Source organism: Cynara cardunculus (genome assembly GCF_001531365.2).
Source record: "Cynara cardunculus var. scolymus isolate 2C chromosome LG 17, CcrdV1, whole genome shotgun sequence".
In the NCBI taxonomy this organism is placed as follows: Eukaryota; Viridiplantae; Streptophyta; class Magnoliopsida; order Asterales; family Asteraceae; genus Cynara; species Cynara cardunculus.
In genome coordinates, this window is record NC_037544.1 from 4137789 (window position 1) to 4158977 (window position 21189).

Sequence of the window (21189 nt, forward strand, 5' to 3'; positions counted from 1 at the left end):
AAAATAGGAATTTTAAATAGTTAATTTTATACTAATATCGTTATATTCTTATCAAATTTTTATGATATCTTCAAATTTATATTTTATTCAAAAATAAAAACATAATCGTTTTTTTTAATTATATAAGACGATAATATAACATCAACTGAGATAAAAAATAAAATAAAATATTAAAATCAAGATATATTTTGCTGTATTGTATAAGTTTCCTTCTAATATTATATAACTAAAATTAATTTTCATAAGTTTTTAACATTTAATTGGTTTTAATTTGATTTACGAGCGTGTATAAGTATGATTTATTTTCTTTATAATTGATATGCATAAAAAATATCGAAGGACCAAAATGGTAAAAAATATCAAAGGACCAAAATGGTAAATCAACCAAACTTGCGGGTTGCTTAATTACGAAGTTCTGCAGTTGATTGCTCTTTAAAAGGCAGGTGGTGGTGCTTTTCTCCTTCCGTTCGTCACACATTGCTCTCTCCCTACGCCTCCTTCATTGCTTCCATCAAATCACAGGTGAGTTTAACCTTTTCCTCAATTCGACGTCCTCCGATCATTATCTTTTCCGATCAGTTGAGTTTAACTGTTATTGTATGTGGTTTATAACTGTAAGTCGTTTATGTGTTTTGTTTGATCTATGTGTACTGATTCATATGGATTGTTTTGATCGCTGATCAAAATGTAGGGCGATTATTTTGTTCTTTAGTTGTGTATAGTTCTCTGGATTCGATTCAGGATTTTTTTTATGTACGTTACTGTGTAGTATAACTAAAGCTCAGTAATTGACGAATAACGAAGGATGTTGTTGTAATCGGTAAAATTAGAGGACTTCCGGTCACTTTACGGTAAATAGGATTCTTGTATGGAGTTTGAATGGAATCATGTGAAGGACGGAAACATGTTACTAGGTTTTGTTTCGTTGTATTTATGATCGGTCATAATCACTGGTAATAATACTGTTTGAATTGATATCTCACACATGATTGGGATCTTATGGTTGATAATATTGACAATTTTGGTGAAGGTGTCTTAATCTTGATGACTATATAATATATTTTACCAATTCCCTTTTAGGAAAAAGAGTCCACATGTTCATTTTTTAATTCCAATCTTATTATTTTTGTAGCGCGGTATTTGGTTTTGGTTGTGTTTTTCTGATAGTGAAAAATATTTATATCAACTTTCAGCGAGTTCTATTGACTCGTTTTCTTTTGGGGACATAGAAAGTAGCAATTCGGAATTTTATGCTTCATTTGGGGATTCGTGTGATTTGGGCTTTATTTTATTTGGGAACATGGGTAGTAACAAGTTTCAGGAGAAACTACTTTCAAACTTAAAGTTGACTGTCAAAGACTAATTTGAGGAAGTAAAATCCTGAAGCTTTATGGATGTTTCTTTATACTTGATTTATTGTAAGCTATTAACATGAGATGCTATCAATGTTCTGTTATTTGACTCTTCGGGTTGTAGTTCTTGATGTTGACTAGTATAGCATAGCCAATATCTAAGAAGAAACTTTTGTCATGGTTGCAGTGAAACATGGGTACCGCAATCAAAGCAAGCGTGCTTGCCTTGTTTTTGTTTTTTCTTCTATCACCTACTGCATTTTCGGTCTCCAATGGTGGATTATTAAGAGTTGGACTTAAAAAGAGGAAGGTGGACCAAATTAACCAACTTAGTGGACATGGTGTGTCTATGGAAGCAAAGGCTAGAAAAGATTTTGGCTTCGATGGTGCTCTGAGGGACTCGGGCAGTGACATTATTGCACTAAAGAATTACATGGATGCTCAGTATTATGGTGAGATTGGTATTGGATCTCCACCTCAAAAGTTCACCGTGATTTTTGACACTGGAAGTTCTAATCTATGGGTGCCTTCTGCAAAGTGCTACTTTTCAGTAAGTTTCTCGTTACTGGGTGTTTGGCCTTCCTAATTCAGGATCTCTCTCAGTCTGTTGATTTATAGTTTCAATCATGTGCTCATGGTTGTTTATATGGACACAGGTAGCTTGCCTTTTTCACTCAAAGTATAAGTCGAGCCATTCAAGTACCTACAAGAAAAATGGTATGGTCTCTGTAATTATTTTCACTGTGATATACAGATGCTGTTCCTCGTATCCGTACCTTACTTCCTGTTTGATGGTAAACATAGATAATACTGAAACCTAGAGGATTGCTTATGAGTAACCTTGAGTAAGATTAGTGTTGCAAGGATCTGGAAATATGATATCGTGAAAGGACCACAAAGAAGATGCGTAAAAAGTAATTGGCACAAAAATAAGCACCAAAACAGAAAAAAGAACAAGACAGTGGCTTTAAAGGATGCTAGATTTGATGCACCATGAGAGGAGAGGGGAGGCCCTCAAATTTTTTTATTATTGAGGGAAAAGGGAATCTTCATTGATGGCCATGTGTAACAAGGGGGAAAGGGTAGCATTTGAGGTGGAAGAGGATGCACACAAGAATTTGGTAGGCCCTTTCCAATAACTAAGGAAAATACGCAATATATAAAAAATATAGAAACATGCATGCACAAAATGAGCATGCAACCATATATAGAACTCATACATTGAGCTTCGACTAATGTGAGCTTGAAGATTGACCTTCTGTTATTTAAAAGGTTCTTAATTGGTAACTTTTGTCATATGTCATTTAGGGACATCTGCTGCTATTCGATATGGAACTGGATCAATCTCTGGTTTTGTTAGCCAAGATTCTGTCAAACTCGGCGATCTTGTTGTTAAAGAGCAGGTAAAGATTAAGGAATTGGGGTTTTGGATGTACTGGATTCAATGTTCTCATTGAGTTTCTCCTTGTGATGTTCCACTTTCTTCAGGATTTTATAGAGGCAACCAAAGAGCCTGGCATCACTTTCTTGGCAGCCAAGTTTGATGGTATACTTGGCCTTGGATTTCAGGAGATCTCTGTTGGGAAATCTGTTCCTGTCTGGTAGTTTACTCATCTCTAGCAACTGAAGTTGGAGTCTTGTTTGTGTTTCATACTTTGTTGGTGGCATAGGGTGCTTGTTTGTTGTATACATCTTTCTTTGTCTCAAGTGTGATTGGTGAGAGAGTATTCATATGCCTTCTAAATTGAGATATCTGCATACCCTGTTAGGTACAACATGGTTAATCAAGGTCTTGTTCAAGAACCTGTGTTTTCCTTTTGGTTTAATCGCAATGCTGATGAGGAAGAAGGGGGCGAACTCGTGTTTGGTGGTGTTGACCCTAATCATTTTAAGGGTAAGCACACATATGTTCCGGTGACTGAAAAAGGCTATTGGCAGGTGGGTTGCGATAATTCCCCTGTATATGTAGTTGTGTATCTATGTTTTAGTCCATCATTGGTTGCTGAATTTTATTTGTTTCTCTTGTCCTTAGTTTGATATGGGTGACGTTCTTATTGAAGATAAAACTACCGGTACTTTTACGGTGTTCCTGTTTCGCCTTTTTAGCTCGGATACAGTGTGGATTTATCATCTGAAAAATTGTTAAGATTTATGAACTTTGCAGGATTTCTGATATCAGGGTTTCCATTTCAGGATTTTGCTCTGATGGTTGTGCAGCAATTGCCGACTCTGGAACCTCTTTGTTGGCAGGTCCAACGGTATGTTTAAAAAGCTATGTGCTTCTATATTATTTTGGAGGGATCATTACATGTTTATAGGCATCATGCTCATGTTACACAATCCTGCCTGTATGCATATCTTTTATGTATGGTGTGCTACATAGCTTATGCAGTACTAGAAGCAAGTATCCACAACTCCAAACAATGACCAAAATGTCTGTGGTTAGTTGTTTGTTTAAAATGCGCATTACAGATGCTATTTTGACCTCTCATTGTAAATAAGAAATATAAGGTACAATTTTTGAATTAAGGGTGCTAAGAAGGCTACAACCCTTAGAGATTGAGACAGTGCCATACCAACAGTAAAGACATACAACCCTTTTATGCATGTTAGTTAATTGACCAGGGTCATTGTTATGGTCTGCTTTAAGAACAAGGACTGCATAGAAGATGATGCTAGGTTTGTCGTAGTCTGGGAACTGCGCAAGTTTTGGTGCTTGTGAAACCATATAGTTAATTGTTTGTGTAATATGGTTGTGTGTTATATGCTCGTCACCAATTGAAGTAATGATAAGTTCAAGAAAAGATGACCCCCATAGCTACGATAATTTCACCATAAGTACACCATTGAAGTAACTGCCACACATCCATTACCATCACTTTTTTCTAAATGTGCAATGAGATTATTGCACTCTCATGTAGATGGAGTGATGGAGAGGGGAGGGGTTGATTGTCATCGAGACCTATTTGATCAGGAATCAGAGAACAAGCTTCAAATCTTCATCTGTCTTCTATTTAGAAGTAGGCATGTAACAATATAGATACCTTTTTTTTCTTTATTATTATTATTACTTTTTATTATAAATATAGGGTAGTACCTCTTTTTCGTCTCCTTCCTAAAAAAGTAGACTGCTTCTAGATTATCTCTTTCTGGAGCCCACTACACCCTGGGGATTGCTGATCAAGGTTATACCATAGAATTCGGTCTTCAGAGTCAACCAGGTGGTTTCTATTAGGAAGGCGGTGCAGGTCTAACTCCGCGATAAAAGAGCTCTGTTTCCGAACAGATGTGGTTCGTGATTCGCTGGGCACTAGATATAGGGATCCCACCATATTCTCAAACCTGGTAGTTCGGTTGATTGGCATAACCAGATAATTATCCCCAATGACAAATGATGTAGAAAAGCAGTCATTTTTACTTAGGTCATTCCCAACATTATGTTGGTTAAGAGAAATTCTCTCTAGTAGAATCTTTGTACCATAGGCCTTATTTCATGAAAGGGACAGGCCTTATTATTCAGTTAAGGCCGCCATTTATTGATTGCATTCCAAAGTCCACAAATACAATTTTAGGTCAAGTGCCTTTGTAACTGCATCTTATTCTTCAATTCTGCTACCTCTGTCCCAGGGCGTGTGAGTGGGTGTTTCAATCTAAGACATGGAACAGGGCCCCCAGATATTTTGGGGCCCAATTATACATGTTTGAACTTTTACCTAATTATATATGCTCAAACTTTTAACCAAATTATAATGTTGTAAGCTTTACTCCTTTTGGCCGATTTAGCGATTCCTGATTCCTGCTGTCGAAGAATGTTAAAAGAATCATCCTATTTCAGGGAATTTCATGTTACGTTATCCTTTTAAGACATTTTGTTGTTTTAGTTTATAGTACTTAGTATAAACTTTTTATATTTTGTTTTATTTATTACTTGTCTAGTCGACCTATAGTGGGTGAGCCTACTACTAGAGTCCGGAGACTAACATCCCCTGAAAATTTACTTTTCAGGCTATTATTACTGAAATCAATCATGCAATTGGTGCGAAGGGGGTCATGAGCCAGCAATGCAAAACATTGGTTAGTCAGTATGGAAAGACTATGATTGAGATGCTCCTATCTGAGGTACCCGCTTTCCTTCCCTCCCTTTCTCTCTGCAAGTTGTTTCTTATGATAATATGATAAGCATAGGAAATTAGGATATATTGTTTATCTCTAGAAACTTCCAACAGTTTGACTCATTTTTTCTTGTTATGATGTATAGGCGCAACCTGATAAAATCTGTTCTCAAATGAAGTTATGCACTTTTGATGGTGCTCGCGATGCTAGGTCAGTTTCATTTGTATGTTATCCTCACTAGAGCATCCACAACTTCATCACCATCAGTTTTCAATTTACTACACATTTCATAAACCTATGAACCAAATTATTTCTCAGTCCAGGATTTATAAATGGTCAGTTAATTTATGATAAAAATAATATTGAAAATAAAGTATATTATTTTTATTTACTGATTTTTGAGAGAATTATTAAAATTACCGTGTATAAAATATATAATATAACGATAATCAAAATACAATGTAATGAGGATTATCTGTTAAAAGACTATAAATTTATCAATTTTGTTTCTTAAGGTTATTATAAATAAATTTTATTTTTTAACAATTTTAAAATTATAATTATTTAATACGTAATTTTTTTATTTTTAAAATTTGGTGGACCGGTGCTTGGTCCTAAGCAAACCACCCTCTGCGGATGCTCTTAGTCCCATAACCATGAGTATGATCATATCACCTTCAGATTCATAAAAAACTGATCATCACTTTCACNACCCCCCCCCCCCCCCCCCCCCCACCCCCTCCCCCCACCCCCCCCCCCCCCCCCCCCCCCCCCCCCCCCCCCCCCCCCCCCCCCCCCCCCCCCCTCGATATATTTAAGTGAATAACCTTGAATGATATTTTAGTTAAACCCATTAACTTTTGATGAGTATGAAGCCATTTTTCTTCCAATAAGTTAGAAGGTCATGAATTTAATTAAAATCTCATTTAAGGTTATATACCTAAATGCCTCATTCACCGTCGTAGTCTCAATGATATAAACAGCCAAGAAGAAACACAGGAAGCAATTGCTTGCAGATCCCAATAAGTTATGCTTGTACAACTTATAATTTGTAAAACTGGTTTTAAGTTATTTGTTTGTTGATGTGAGATAAATTAGCTATACCTAACGATCATGTTTTGACAGCTCAATAATTGAGAGCGTTGTTGACGAGAATAACGGAAAATCTTCTAGTGGCGTACACGATGAGATGTGTACCTTTTGTGAGATGGCAGTCGTTTGGATGCAAAACCAAATCAAACGAAACGAGACTGAAGATAACATAATCAACTATGTCAATGAGGTGAAGTAACCTCTGCCATAAACATAGATAAGAGCATCGCCAACATCAGTTATATTATTAAAATAGTGGGAAGTTCAAATAGGAAGGCTAAATATCGTGAGAAGGTTAAGGGAAGGTTCATATGTGCATCATTGAGAAACCCATTTCAAGATGCACATGTGAATACATGTTGAAATTTTCCCTCTCGCTTGTTCTTTCTTTATTTTGGAGTAAAGCTGTTGGAGAAAGAAAAAGCCTAAAAACATCAAATCACATTTTTATTCATGTTGGAGGTGTAGGAGATGCTATAATAAAAGACTAGTTTGTAATTTGTAAAGTTAGGGGGATGTTTGGCAGTGATTTGGTGCAGAATGATTAAGTGATCAGAATGATTAAGAAACTCTTCTGATATAGTGCAAAATGAAATATGATTGTTTGGTAATTGTTTACAATGAAATTAGCGCTGAATGGTTAAGGGAGGCTTAGAATACAAAACCATTCAAAGGGTTTTAAAACCATTAAGAGGCAGACTTTTTTTATTGCCAAACAAGATTTACCTCTTAATGATTCAGAGTTTGCCTTTTAATGGAACTATAAAGAGGTAAACAAACGACCCCTTACCCTAGTTTGATGTTTTTTCTAAGCATTTATTATTTATCTACATGCAGCTGTGTGATCGCTTACCCAGTCCAATGGGAGAATCAGCAGTAGACTGCAACAGTCTTTCCTCCATGCCCAATATTGCCTTCACAATTGGTGGCAAAGTTTTCGAGCTCTGCCCAGAACAGGTGATAATTAATCCAAATATTTGTTTTAGGCCTGTTTACTACCTGCTTACCATCTCTTACCGGGTAAGAGGTGCTGACCCGGTAGATGCTTCTGTTTACCAAGGCTCTCTTACTGGTCCATGATGCTTATCTGGTAAACTGAGAAAGGGGCCTTTACGGGCCATTTACCAAACGACGTTAGCTCTTACCTGCCAAAGACATCACTCTTACTTGCCTTATCGTGTAACATTATTAGCCATCAAAATTGATTGTTGATAAACGTCTTAAACACGATAAGCGTTTACCTGGTAAGACTCTCATCCTTGTCATGCCTCTTATCGAATAAGATTCTTGGTCCTTGTCATGCTCAATCTGTAAGGTAAGGGATACCGTTAAGCGCTTACCTCATAAGCATTTAGTAAACGCCCCCTTACTTGGTTAACAGCCCCAATGGAATTTAAGGGTTGGGTTCCGGTGAGGATGGAAGTTATGGTGAGAAGGTAAGAAGAGATCTCCACCCTCGGATCAATCCTAATTGAAGATTCACCGGATCAATTCCCGTGAGAAGCGGAATTCATAGGGTGAGGGTGAGATTGAAAATGATCAAGGGTCCAGATACTTTCTTACACTTCTCATCTTAACTCTTATTCTCACACGATACTTCATCTGAAATTTAAATGTATAAAGAATTAATATTTCTCTTGGAAACCAACTATGATCGATCAGTACATCCTCAAAATCGGTGAGGGAGAAGCAGCACAATGCATCAGTGGATTCACTGCTATGGATGTGGCCCCTCCTCGTGGACCTCTATGGTAATTATCTTTTTTTACCGGTGGTTAAAACATTTTATTACTACATGTTCCATTAGTAGCATTCCTTTGTGGTGTCGTCGTGCAAATTACTCGTGGTTCAGATTTGGAATCATATAGTAATTCTTTTTACGATTTTTGAACCGTTAATATCGTGGATCTTTTGATGCAGGATCTTGGGAGATGTTTTTATGGGCCGATACCACACGGTGTTCGATTATGGCAAGTTACGAGTTGGATTTGCAGAAGCAGCTTGAGAGAGAGATGTTAAATCGGTTTTTCTGTGAATATCCCTCCTACCTGAACAAAATTGTCCAATAAATTTACGACGTTTTATTACCCTAAATTTGTTGGTACATGATAGAAACGTATGTCGGTTTGGTATTTACTTTATGCGTGATGCAACTTTCGTCTCAATGTTATTCGACCCGTCTTCAAAATTCAGTAAATCCCCGGTCAAAGGTCGGAATTGAGAAATCATATTGTGACGAGTGCATTGGTTTGGGTAAAGTTTGTACGGTTGTTTAACGACTTGTCCTACATGGATAGAAAACGAGATATGTGAGCTGTTTTTTTTTTTATTAACTTGGATATCCAACCTGTTATACGACCCGACTAATTCCAGGGCGACTACTTGCTTTGCAGATGGGCTGGAGTCATCGCATTTGAACCTTCGTGGCCACAAGGGGATTTTTATTTCTTCTTGGATTTGAACTTGGGACCTCCTGGTACTTTTGACCTTTAAAGCCAAGCTCAAATCAATCAGACACCGCCCTTGTGGTTGATATGTGAGCTGTTTATTTTGATAACCTACTCCATTGGTGTTTACTCGTTTCATCACTGAAATCGATTAATTCCCAACTACGCAGACCTTCATTAACACGGGGAACCCATATAACAAAAGAGTGTAACTTTAAATATATGATCATGCTTCGTTTCATCAATGGAACAACATTTTATGGTTCCTACCTACTTACATTAACATCTGTATGTGAACTTGGAGCCCTATCAGTATTCATATGTTAGCAACAACACTAAAAGAAATACAATCGACCACAAAATCTATAGAAATAAACATCCATCGCCTGTGAAATCTCTAAAAACGTTAAACCCATTGAAACTGCTTTCAATTATTGTTTGGTTAACTCAAGTCTGCTATTTCTTCAAAAACTTGCTTTAATCTATTATCTTCAACATCATTGAAATCAGACAAGTTGAAAAGAATATATTTTATTCTTAAACCGTTCAACAACACACTCTGCTCGGGTGGAATGAAACGATACTCATTTTTTTACATGATAATTAAATAAAAAATTGATTATTTGTTCGTTATCAATCTTTAATTTTGTTTGATGGATTAATTTCTTCATCGTCCCATATTATCACATAATCATATAGCTCGTAAGTTTGATTATGTATGTAAAACTAGAGATGCACAAGATCCGGACTTTTATAAACCTAGGTCGGATGGAACCGGGCTCTAGGGTTGAAAAGGCCCGATCGGGCTTTTTCAGGCTAACCTTTTTTAGACTTGACAAGACTTTTCTTGGTCGGGTATGTCCCCAAAGTTTTGGTCTGATCAGGCTTTGAGGCCTGATCCTTAACGGGCTTCAAACTCACTAGACCCAGGCTTCGAACTTGAGGTTTTCTTTGAGCATCTCTAATTTAAAGCTCGTTATAACTATTTTAATTTAGTTGCGATGATGGGCTTTAATCAACCCATATAAAGTTTAATCCAATTGTTATTGGGCTCGTACTATATGGATCTTGGTCCCTATCTAAATTGTTTAGTTTTAAAAATTATGTTTTTTTTTTATATTATTATTATTAGAAAATAAGTAATATATATTTAAAAGTATAAAGGACCGTTTACTTAAATGTTTATCCAGTAAGTGCTTAACGTTAGAAGTCAACACTATAATTTATTTTATTGGATAAGATCGTAGTACATCAAAACGTATCATATGCAACAATTTATCTGGTAAGCACTTACCCATGTAAGAGTCGTCACCCTCACTTACAGGGTAAGACTCTCCAACCTTATCATCGTTTTTACCGGGTAAGATTCTTGACCCTTGTCATGTTAAAATATGAATTTAGAAACCTTGTTTTTGGCATGTAGTCCATTGTTGGTCATGTGATTCATGGCCTTGTCCTCAACATAAAAAATGCAAGACACGTTTAGAATACACCACCATTTACATGTATATGGGTATACATGTACATGTTTTGAATTTTCATGTAAAAAAGTTTGTTTCAAATAGTCTTTGTCTTAGCAGTATTTGATCTTAGAACTGTCCTTGAAAGAGGGCAGGTCGAATGCACGCTCAGAGCCCATAAGAATGAGGGTCCCAATTTTTTAGTATATAATACGCTACTACACGCAACACTTTTACCTACCGTTATTTTCCTGTAAATATCATTGCTAAAAGGGTGATCCGTCACATAACCATCACAAAAGTTGGGTAAATTGTTGATGGGAAACTCAAGTCTGTAACAAATTACCCAGGGATTTCCTGGGTGTGAATCCGTCAGTATTTTCTTGAAAAATATCGGATTCTACCAAATCATTGATATAAGTTAACTTTCCACATATACATACATACATACACACATACATGCATGCATACATACATGCATACATACATGCATGCATGCATGCATGCATACATACATACAAAACAAACTCTTGAAGCTTGTACCGCCTTTACTCAAATACAAAACAAATTCAAGTTTTAATCCTATCATGGAGGTAGAGATGGGCTTGAACCCCCTCCATTAACCTTAGCAATTGAGTCAGCTTTAAAATGTCTCCTTACATGTGGTTCTTAGAGAGCAAGACAATGTTAGTATTTTATCTGTAATCAACCTTTTGCTCAAATACATGTGTATAGACATTATGCTCATGTTACACCCGATCATGCATGTATTTTTTATATGTATGGTGCGCTACTGTTTAAGATGCTATTTTGACCTCTTTTTATAAATAAGAAATATAAGGTACAACTTTTGAATTAAGGGTGTCTTGTGCGAAAATAATAAAAAAAATGTCCCTAAGCCTATTTTTTTAAGCCAATAAAACAACAAAACATGCGATTTTTTTAAAGAGTTTAGAACCTATTCAAGCTAAGTATCTCATCCCCATATTGATTTTTATTAATTATAATAAAAAAAATACAATGGGGGGACATAAAAATCAAAACCCCGAATACAAAATATGAAATGATAAAAGGATAAATCCTGAATTAAAATCTTGTTTCCTTCTTTTCCAATTTTCTCTTTTTAGAATTGAAATTAGCAAAATAGAAGCATTATTTCAATATATGGGACTTAAAAGATAAGGAAAACTATAATTAGTTTTTAACTAAAATAGTAAATTACATTCAAATTACTGTCATAGTATGCAAAGAATATAACTTAAAAATTACAGGTCCAACGACTAATGGCTAAGGGCCTTAGCAGCTTAATAAGTTTAATGGAACTAACAGCTTATTCGCCCAAGTGTACATGTCTGTTTCGTAGTGGCTTAATGATATAGAAAATGAATTATCTAGTAAGCTTCTAAAGGAGCTTTATATATAAAGCAAAGTTTTTTTTTCCAAACATGTCTTTTCCATCTAAAAAATGCTCTTTACATATACGAAAAAAAATTTCCAACTTATACAAACAGATTAATTCATACAGACAACTTTATACAAACAAAAACTTTTCCAACTTTCCAACTTATTAAACCCAAAACTAGTAATAAATGACAACTTGATGCCCTTTAAGCTTTGATGTCTTGTGCGATCGCACGGGCTGCAAGTGGCCAGGGCCGACTTTAAGGGTGCCTTGAAAAGGTGTATATGTATGTTGAATGTATACTATATTATAAAGCATTTAATAAAAACTTTTAAAAACCATTATATATGTATATATAAAGTACTGTTTATTGATACATATTATTTATAATTCAAAATTACAAGTAAATAATGCATAAGTACAACTTATTAAAGCTTTATGTTTGAATTCGTGTAACTAATTGCAGATAAACATAATCAAATACTGGATAAACATTTCATTTTAAATATAAAAAGTCTAAAATATAATTAGGATAATCACTGTATTATAACAAAATACTTAATTATTATCTTTATAAAAAATTACTTCGTTATTAAACCTAAATTAATTATAATAGAAAAAAATTGAATTAAAGAAATTACACAACAAAACAAAAACTTTTAAATAGTTAATTTGATGCTAATATCGATGCTTTTTTTTAAAAAAAAAAGTTTAAAATATCTTCAAATTTATATTTTATTTAAAAATAAAAACATTATCGTTTTTCTCAAAACACATAAAATAGTATTATAACATCGACAAGAGACAGAATAAAATGAAACAAGAAAATCGAGATATATTTCGCTGCATTGCGCGAGTACCTTTCTAGTATGTGTGTGTGTATAGTGGAGGTTCGAATAAAAAGACTAAATATCGTGAGAATATAAGGAGAAAGTAAAAAATTCATATATATTTGAATCATTGAAAAAAAATGCATTGAAGATGCATAGAACCCACATGAATAATCTGTAACATTGGGTCACATATACATTTTCAAATAGATTTTTTATGGAATTTTGAGTTGTTACAAACTCTCCAACTTAAAATCCTGACATCCTCATCAGGCCTACCCAGAATCTTCCTCATTATCATCGGCAATGTGGTATTCGCCTAAGATGTTACAAACACCCCCTCTCGAGGATTCATCATACCTGATGAGGTTTGTCCCGCCATCTCGATGGTACAAGAATCGGCTCTGATACTGTTTGTAACACCCCCAAAACCCAAACAATGGACTGACCCAATATCTTCGAATCTAACTTAAAACCATGGTGAAAGTTGTTGGTAGCCCACTACTTAAAACTTGTATCAAATTGTGTCCACCTTATGAATCTGTACATCTCCTTTCTTCTAATTCAAAATTCTTGTTTCCGTCATATAGGTCAATTAATTCTCTTCTCTTCCAATTCGTCAGCAAAACATTTTTTATCGATTCTCGAACCTGTTCATCGATCCCGGTTGATCATTTATTCTTAATCCTCTCATCTTTCCAACATCAATTTAACATATACACACCTTATGAGCATGCGGAGTCAAAGAAAGAGTTGGTGGTTGGCGGGTTGTTTTGGATCTTAGATTTACTGAAATCGAGAGAGTAAATTCAGTCACTCCCTCCCTCCCTTTAACTGTTCATATTACTATTTTAGTTTGTCTTAAAATAAATGTCTACTTTTAAAAGTAGATTCCCAGTTTCTAATTGTATCATTAAATATGAGATATAGAAAATTTTTCTCTCTATTATTAAGGGTAAATGCGTATTTGATCATTTAAAAAAAGTAATAATTATATATTTCCAAAACATTTTTATTTTAAGATATAATTATTAATTTAATGAGTTTTGTCATCCAAATTAAAAAAATAATTAAAACAGCCTTTTATTTTTAATCAATTAATAAATTAATGTAATTGAAATATGTAGCCTACCTTGATCTTCAAGGAGACAGGGACAAAATTTAAGGTCCCGTTTGATTATAATATAGAGAGAGATATGTGATCATGTGATATCAAGGGTTTTTCGTGAGACTCGTAAGACCAATTTTCAATCCTTAGATTAAATCTATAATCTGAACATTCATAATCACAAAATTCCCACGAGACTTCTTAATAATCACAAAATTGTCACCGTGCAACTTTAGACCATTAGATCATTAGTTTATAAAGTTGATCAATGAACATAAATAAGTCTTACGGGTCTCATGAAAAACCATTTGTCTCACGTGAACCCAACCATATATATATATGGAAAAAAATCAAGACAGAACCTCAAAAAAGTAGACCGGCATACCATAAAATAATGGATGAAAAAATATATCAAAATTGATATCAAATTATAGATAATAAGGTGATCTTTTTGTGTAATTTGTTTCGCTCCTATTTTTGTTATATTTCACCAATTTTCGATTTAAAAAATGACGAGTGATACTTTTGTTTTTTAAGATGGTTATAACCACCTTTTTAAACATATTTATCGGATGAGTAAAAGTTTGAATGAGTTATATGGTTTTTTTTTCTAGGAATATCTTTAGGGTTCCCCCCCCCCCTCTCTCTCTCTCTATATATGTATATATATACATACATATACATATAGACTTGGGATCATGTGAGACCAGCCTGTTTTCGTGAGACCTGTGAGACCAACATTTTACACTTGAAACTTTACAACAAAATGTTGTGAAGGTGACTTTTTAAAACATTCACAGTGTTTTTGCTGTGAATGTTCGACTTTTTTTAAACCTTCACAGTGTTTTTGCTGTGAAGTTTACGTGTAAAAATGTGGTCTCACGGGTCTCACGAAAACAAGCTGGTCTCACGTGAACCCAACCCTATATATATATATATATATATATATATATACATATATATATATGTATATATATACATACATATATATGTATATATATACATACATATATATGTATATATATACATACATATATATGTATATATATACATACATATACAAGGGCTCATTCAAGGGAGAATTGATTAGTTTGTGGTAACTATGAGATCCAATCTCAACCACATATCAACGGATAAATTAGGAAATTAGTAATTTTGGTAATTTGAGTTAAAATTATAATTAGAGGGCATTTTAGGTATTTCTAAAAACTTCTCTCTCCTCTCTCCTCTCACCTCTTACCTCTCTCCGACTTCGGATCTCCAACCTCCGATGAACATTATTCCGACCGGTACCAAGTAATCATTGTGATATACAATGTGATACCCATTGTGGTATCACTGTGATACCATTGTGATACCAACTATGATATCAACCCAAACCTTAAAAGCAAAATCAAATCCATAATCTAAATTTAAGGAATACATACTGATCATCCACGTTGTGATACCCAAAATACATACAAGATGCAATGTGATACCCAATGTAGTACCAATTGGGGTACCACTGTGTTACATCTCCGATCAACCATACAAATGACCTCAATGTGATACCCAAACACATATATGATGCATTGTGATACCATTGTAGTATCATCGGAGGACGGTGGCTGGAGGACGGGGGACGGGGAGAGAAGAGAGGAGAGAGGAGCGTTTTTAAATACCTAAAATGTTCTTGAATTAAAATTTTAATTCAAAGTTACCAAAATTATAAATTTCTTAATTTATCTATTAATTTGTGGTTGAGATTGGACCTCACGGTTACCACAAACTAATTAGTTTTCATTTGATTAGGCCCCTACATATATATATATATATATATACATATATATATATATATATATGTGTGTGTGTGTGTGGGGGGGGGGTTAGACAAAGATCGTGTGAGAACATGAGTTAAAGTGAGAAATATAAGAAATGATATTTGAACCCTTGATCACTTTTAATCTCAAACCAATCCATAAATTATACTTTAGAAGAAAATTAATCTAATGTTTCTTTTCAACAAAGATCAATTTAATAATACTAGTTGTGTACCCGTGCAATGCAGCGGGAGCCATGAATTTTAATGATTTTGAAGTTCCACTGGTTTTATAAGATAAGATTTAACGATGATATATGTTACACTTGGTCTTTACATATTAATACAATTTAAATAAATAAGAGTTATGGTTTCAATTACAGACTATCGATGAAAAAAATTGTATGACAGTTTAAAATCCAATATATTTAAACGACTCCACAAATGTGTTCGATTTACACCAAGAGCAAAGAACCAAGATACTTGAGTTTTAAGATAAACACTCAAAACCAATAAAAAAAACTACAAATTTGACAGATCATAAGTCATGAAAAGACAAAAAAAAGATGGGTTTTAGAATGAAATTTCAACTGCTTACCCTCTTTCTTGTTCAGAAACTCAGATTAAGGTTGAATTAATACATATATATATATATATATATATATATATATTTCAAAAAAACCCAAGAACATATTAATTCAAAACATATTATACAGTGCAATTTGGACAGCCTAACCCCAAAATATATAGTATATATATAAATAAATAACTATAAAAGTATAAATCGTAAATAATTAAAAATATTTTTTCACAATATATATAATAATATAATTAAGTCAAAAACTATTCAATATTGGACTTATTTCGAAGGTATTAACGAGACAATTATAATGGTGTAACTTGTTAAAATAAAAATATATTTTTTAAACATGTTTTAATTGATATAAGATTATGTATGTTAATTTGATAAAAGTTTAAAATGAAAAATTTAAAAGTAAAGGACGTAAAATAAATAAATAAATTAATTATAGGGGTATAAAGTGTAAATTTAAAATTATAATTTAAAAAAAAAATCCTTTTGAGAGGGTGAGTGTATGTGAGGAGAGGAGGGGGTGAAAAAGTGAGTATAAAGGGTATTTTGATCATTTAAAATTTTAAAACTTTAAAACTTTTGTTAAATTTGCTTAATAAAATAATATAGATACATATTTTTTTTATCTTTCTCATTTTAACTTTCATCGTTACCGATACACAATAAGTGTTGTCCACAACCAAAATATTTGGTCTTTTTTAATTAGTATTGTGGAGGAGGATGTTGAGGGTTGAAAAACACGTGCATTGAGTGTGACCAAACACACACCAAACCAAGAGAAAATATCCAATTTCATGACCAAATATCTTAAAACACACGCATACCTACTTATCTTTTCTTTTTATATTTATTAATTATTTCATTTTTTTATTAACCTGGATATCAAACCCGCTATGCGAGCCGACTAATCCCAGAGCAACTATCTGCTTTACAGATGGCCTGGAGTCACCGCATTTGAACCTCCGTGGCCAAACTGGGGATTTTTATTCCTCCTTGGATATTCGATTTATTTAAATTTACTATAAATCATTTTTTGATAATTTAAAACCCTTAAATACATATAATACCTTACCAAAAATGGCAACATTGAACTCTAAATCTATTTAGAAAACACGGGATTCGTTGTGAACTATAAATCATATTGTTTCAATCCGTGCATCGAAGACAAAATCACATGGGAACGATGACGAGCGATCCTTTCACAACCGATGGATGCCGTTAGATTCAAGATTCAACTTAAACATCTGAAAACGAAACAAAACAACTGTTTACCTTTCAGTATGCAAAGCCTATTCGCTGATCTTGATAGAAACTCACAAGGGCCAAAACTATATAGTTCCCTAAATCCTAAGTAATCAGCAACCACACGAACAATCGGGTATAACCTTAGAGACTAAACAACAAACACTGTAACTCGTAAGTCGTAAATCCGAAGAACAGTAAAAAAAATCTTGTGGTCTCATGTTTGATGTGACATTAGACTAGAACACAACAGTACCTAATTGGGACACAGATACATTTTTCTGTCCCACCAAATATATTAACAAAAAAGTCAGGGATGTAAAAAAAATTGATAAATTATTAAACTACTCATGTCAGATTAAAACCCTAAGATTTTTCAAGATTCTTTCACCTGCTACCTTCTTCTCGCAAATCCATTTCAGTCTTGTCTGCATACCAAATGCATCCTTAAAACTAATATACCTGCGCCACTTGTCGAAGAGGGACTCTGTCATATTCCGAATTCAAGAATCTAAGAAATCGTCAATCGATCTTTCTACGTACGTATCCACGTATTTCTTGAGTTGGGGTCTTTGTTTATAATGATTAAAGAAAATCTTGATTTAGAAGTCATAACCACCCATAAAAAAAGTCAATTTAGTAACGAAATGATTTGAAACTTCAAATCAACACTTCATTTACAAGTTACTACAAAATGAAGCCAAAAAATATGGTACGAATGATTCAATGTAGAAACGTATACCACACCAAATCAAACCTAATAATTCTTTTTAGATTAAATTACAATTTTTTTTTCATTAACCCGTATATATCCATCTTGCTATGTGAGCCGACTAATCCCACGACAAGCACCTGCTTTGCAGATAGCCCGGAGTTACCGTATTTGAACCTCCGTGGCCACAAGAGGATTTTTATTACTCCTTGGATTTGAACCTGGGAGCTTCTAGTACTTTTGATCTTTGGAGTCAAACTCAAACCAATCAGGCACCACCCTTGTGGTTTAAATTACACTTTTTATTCCTACGGTTTGTTAAAAATTACGATTTTTGTTTCCATGGTTTACAATTCATTGTTATTTTCGTCTCTAAAACTAACTCCTACTTTTAAGTACAAGGGACGAAAAAGGTAAAGAATTGTAAACCACAAGGACCAAAACAACAATAACTATAAGAACGAAAAATAACAATAAATTGGGTGTTTGGGATTGCTTATAAAAACAACTTATTGACTTATTTCAGTGTGACATCTGTAATAAGCATTTTTAAGTGTTTAAATAAACAATTTATACCGGTAACAAAGAGTTTTTTAAGAAGTTAAACTTTTCTAGCCTATAATAAATTGATAAGTGTTTTTATAGAAAAACATAAGTTGTTTTAAAAACGTCATTTACTCAAATTTTTTTACTTTTAAAGACTCCAAATTATGTAAGAGTACAAGCAATTTTTACTCAAGTAGATGCCAAAAATCCATTCATATAATATCGACACTTTCTTGACACGTGGCAAACACCCTTTTGGCCTGCCTAAAAAGCTGGCCACATTCTGCCACGTGGACGAATCGCCAACTCTACAAAACAGAGAGAAAGATTGGCCACCTACGGACTTCCCACCCAACCAAATAACTAACAGCTGCATACATACATACACCTTTTCAACAAGAGAACACAAAGCCTTTTATGACACCTTATTTAAACCCCCAAATAACCTACCAATAATTAACCAAAAATCCAATATGGGGTGGACCAGAGGTGGTGTTCTTGGCCGTGGATCCTCCGCCACCGTCTCCACCGCCACCTCCACCACCGGAGAGGTGTTTGCCGTCAAGTCTGCCGCCCTGTCTCAGTCGGAGACTCTGCAAAGAGAGCAACAGTTTCTGTCCATTTTGAGGAGTCCTTATGTGGTAAGTTATAAAGGGTGTGAAATTACTAAAGAGGACAACAGGTTAATGTACAACCTCCTGATGAAGTACATGCCCGAAGGTACGATTGTCGACGCAATCGGGAGGCGGAAACGTGGGAGGTTAAGTGAGTCAGAGATATCGAACTATATGGGTCAGATTCTTCGGGGTTTGGAGTACATTCATTCGAATGGGATAGTGCATTGCGATATCAAAGGGGCGAATTTGTTGGTCGGCAAAGGCGGTGGTGTCAAGATTGCGGATTTGGGGTGTGCGAAGTGGGTTGGCGAGGACGTGGCGGTTCGTGGCACGCCGATGTTTATGGCGCCGGAAGTGGCTCGAGGGGAAGAACAGGGGTTTGCGGCGGATATATGGGCGGTTGGATGCGTGGTGATTGAGATGGCCACCGGTGGTTCACCGTGGACGAACGTCGACGACCCTGTTTCCGTTCTTTACAAGATTGCTTTTTCCGGTGAATCGCCGGAAATCCCGAGTGGGTTTTCACGTCAAGCAAATGATTTCATCCGAAAGTGCTTGATCCAAGATCCGAAAGAGAGATGGGGAGCAACAGAGCTTCTAAAACACCCATTTCTTCGACGATTCAATCGTAAAACACAGCAAATCGTTGATCAAGATTTTAGCAAAGGGTCACCAACAAGTGTACTTGATCAAGACGTTTGGAGTTCAATGGAAGTATCAGCGTCAGTGGGTATCGATTCGTACCAACCACCATGCTCATCAAACTCTTTGCGGCAAAGAATCAAACAGTTGGCGGGCAACCCACATAAAGAACAACCTAATTGCGAGGAGGAGATCAATTGGATGATGATCAGAAGCAATCAAAACAGTTGGGAGTTGGAGGGTTGATTGCACCAAAAATGATGCATAAAATCCAATGATCACAAGTGTTGTAGAAGTAGGAAGTGGGTAGTGTTATTTGATCCATTTTTGTGAATATGATTCCGGGTTCTTGGATTGATATTGGGTTTTATTATTTGAAACTAATTTGTATTAAATCATTATATTGAAAATATCAATAGTAAAAGAGATTTTTTTTTTAAGTAACCTGGATATCCAACTCGTTATGCGAGTCGACTAATTTTAGGGTGACCACCTGCTTTACAGATAGCCCGGAGTCACTGCATTTAAACCTCCGTGGCCACAAGAGGATTTTTATTCCTCTTTGGATTTGAATCTGGAACCTCCGGTACTTTTGATCTTTGGAGCCAAGATCAAACCAATCAGACACCAACCTTGTGATTAAAGTACAAAAGACTTGATATTTATACTAGAGATGGCCAAATCGGCGCGGCCCGGCCTGGGACCGCCGGAGGACCGGGACCGACAAAGGACCGGCCCGGGACCGGGACCGGGACCGGGACCGGTAAGGACAGGTTATGGGACCGAAAACCGGGACCGGTTGAGGTTTTTAGTAGTTTCGTAGGACCGGGACCGGTTATGGGACCGGGACCGGTTATGGGACCGACTATGGACCGGCCCGGCCCGGCCCGAAAATTCAAATAATTGTATAAATAAATGTATTTTTAAATAATTTTATAATGTATTTTTATAAGAAAACGTAATTTTAATCATATTAAAACGCATTTTTAAAGTGTATTTAAGTGACCCAATTGTAAATTTTATAATGTATTAAAAAAATATATCATTAAGAAAATAAAAAAAAATCTTATTTTTTTAATGCAAGGACCGGTTGGGACCGGGACCGGGACCGGCGGCCTATAACTGATTATGAAGTATTTTGACCGGTCCTATCATTTTGGACCGGGACCGGTTATGGCCGGTTATGAGAAAGGTGAGAACCGATTGGGACCGGCCCAAGACCGGTTTTTGGCCATC

General features: G+C 35.0%; 2 protein-coding genes across 2 annotated transcripts; both read left to right on the forward strand.

Annotated features, from left to right (window-relative positions):
• Positions 1 to 448: 448 nt before the first annotated feature.
• On the forward strand, positions 449 to 8829 carry LOC112500141 (cyprosin-like). Its single transcript, XM_025103466.1, has 14 exons — positions 449 to 522; positions 1540 to 1902; positions 2009 to 2069; positions 2661 to 2755; positions 2841 to 2953; positions 3122 to 3290; positions 3385 to 3424; positions 3546 to 3610; positions 5358 to 5471; positions 5611 to 5675; positions 6591 to 6747; positions 7395 to 7514; positions 8220 to 8308; positions 8478 to 8829. Exons 2-14 carry the CDS (start codon positions 1546 to 1548, stop codon positions 8560 to 8562), a joined length of 1530 nt encoding a protein of 509 aa, XP_024959234.1. The 5' UTR covers positions 449 to 522; positions 1540 to 1545; the 3' UTR covers positions 8563 to 8829.
• Positions 8830 to 19167: 10338 nt separating this feature from the next.
• On the forward strand, positions 19168 to 20199 carry LOC112500492 (mitogen-activated protein kinase kinase kinase 18-like). Its single transcript, XM_025103985.1, has one exon. It carries the CDS (start codon positions 19168 to 19170, stop codon positions 20197 to 20199), a length of 1032 nt encoding a protein of 343 aa, XP_024959753.1.
• Positions 20200 to 21189: the final 990 nt, after the last annotated feature.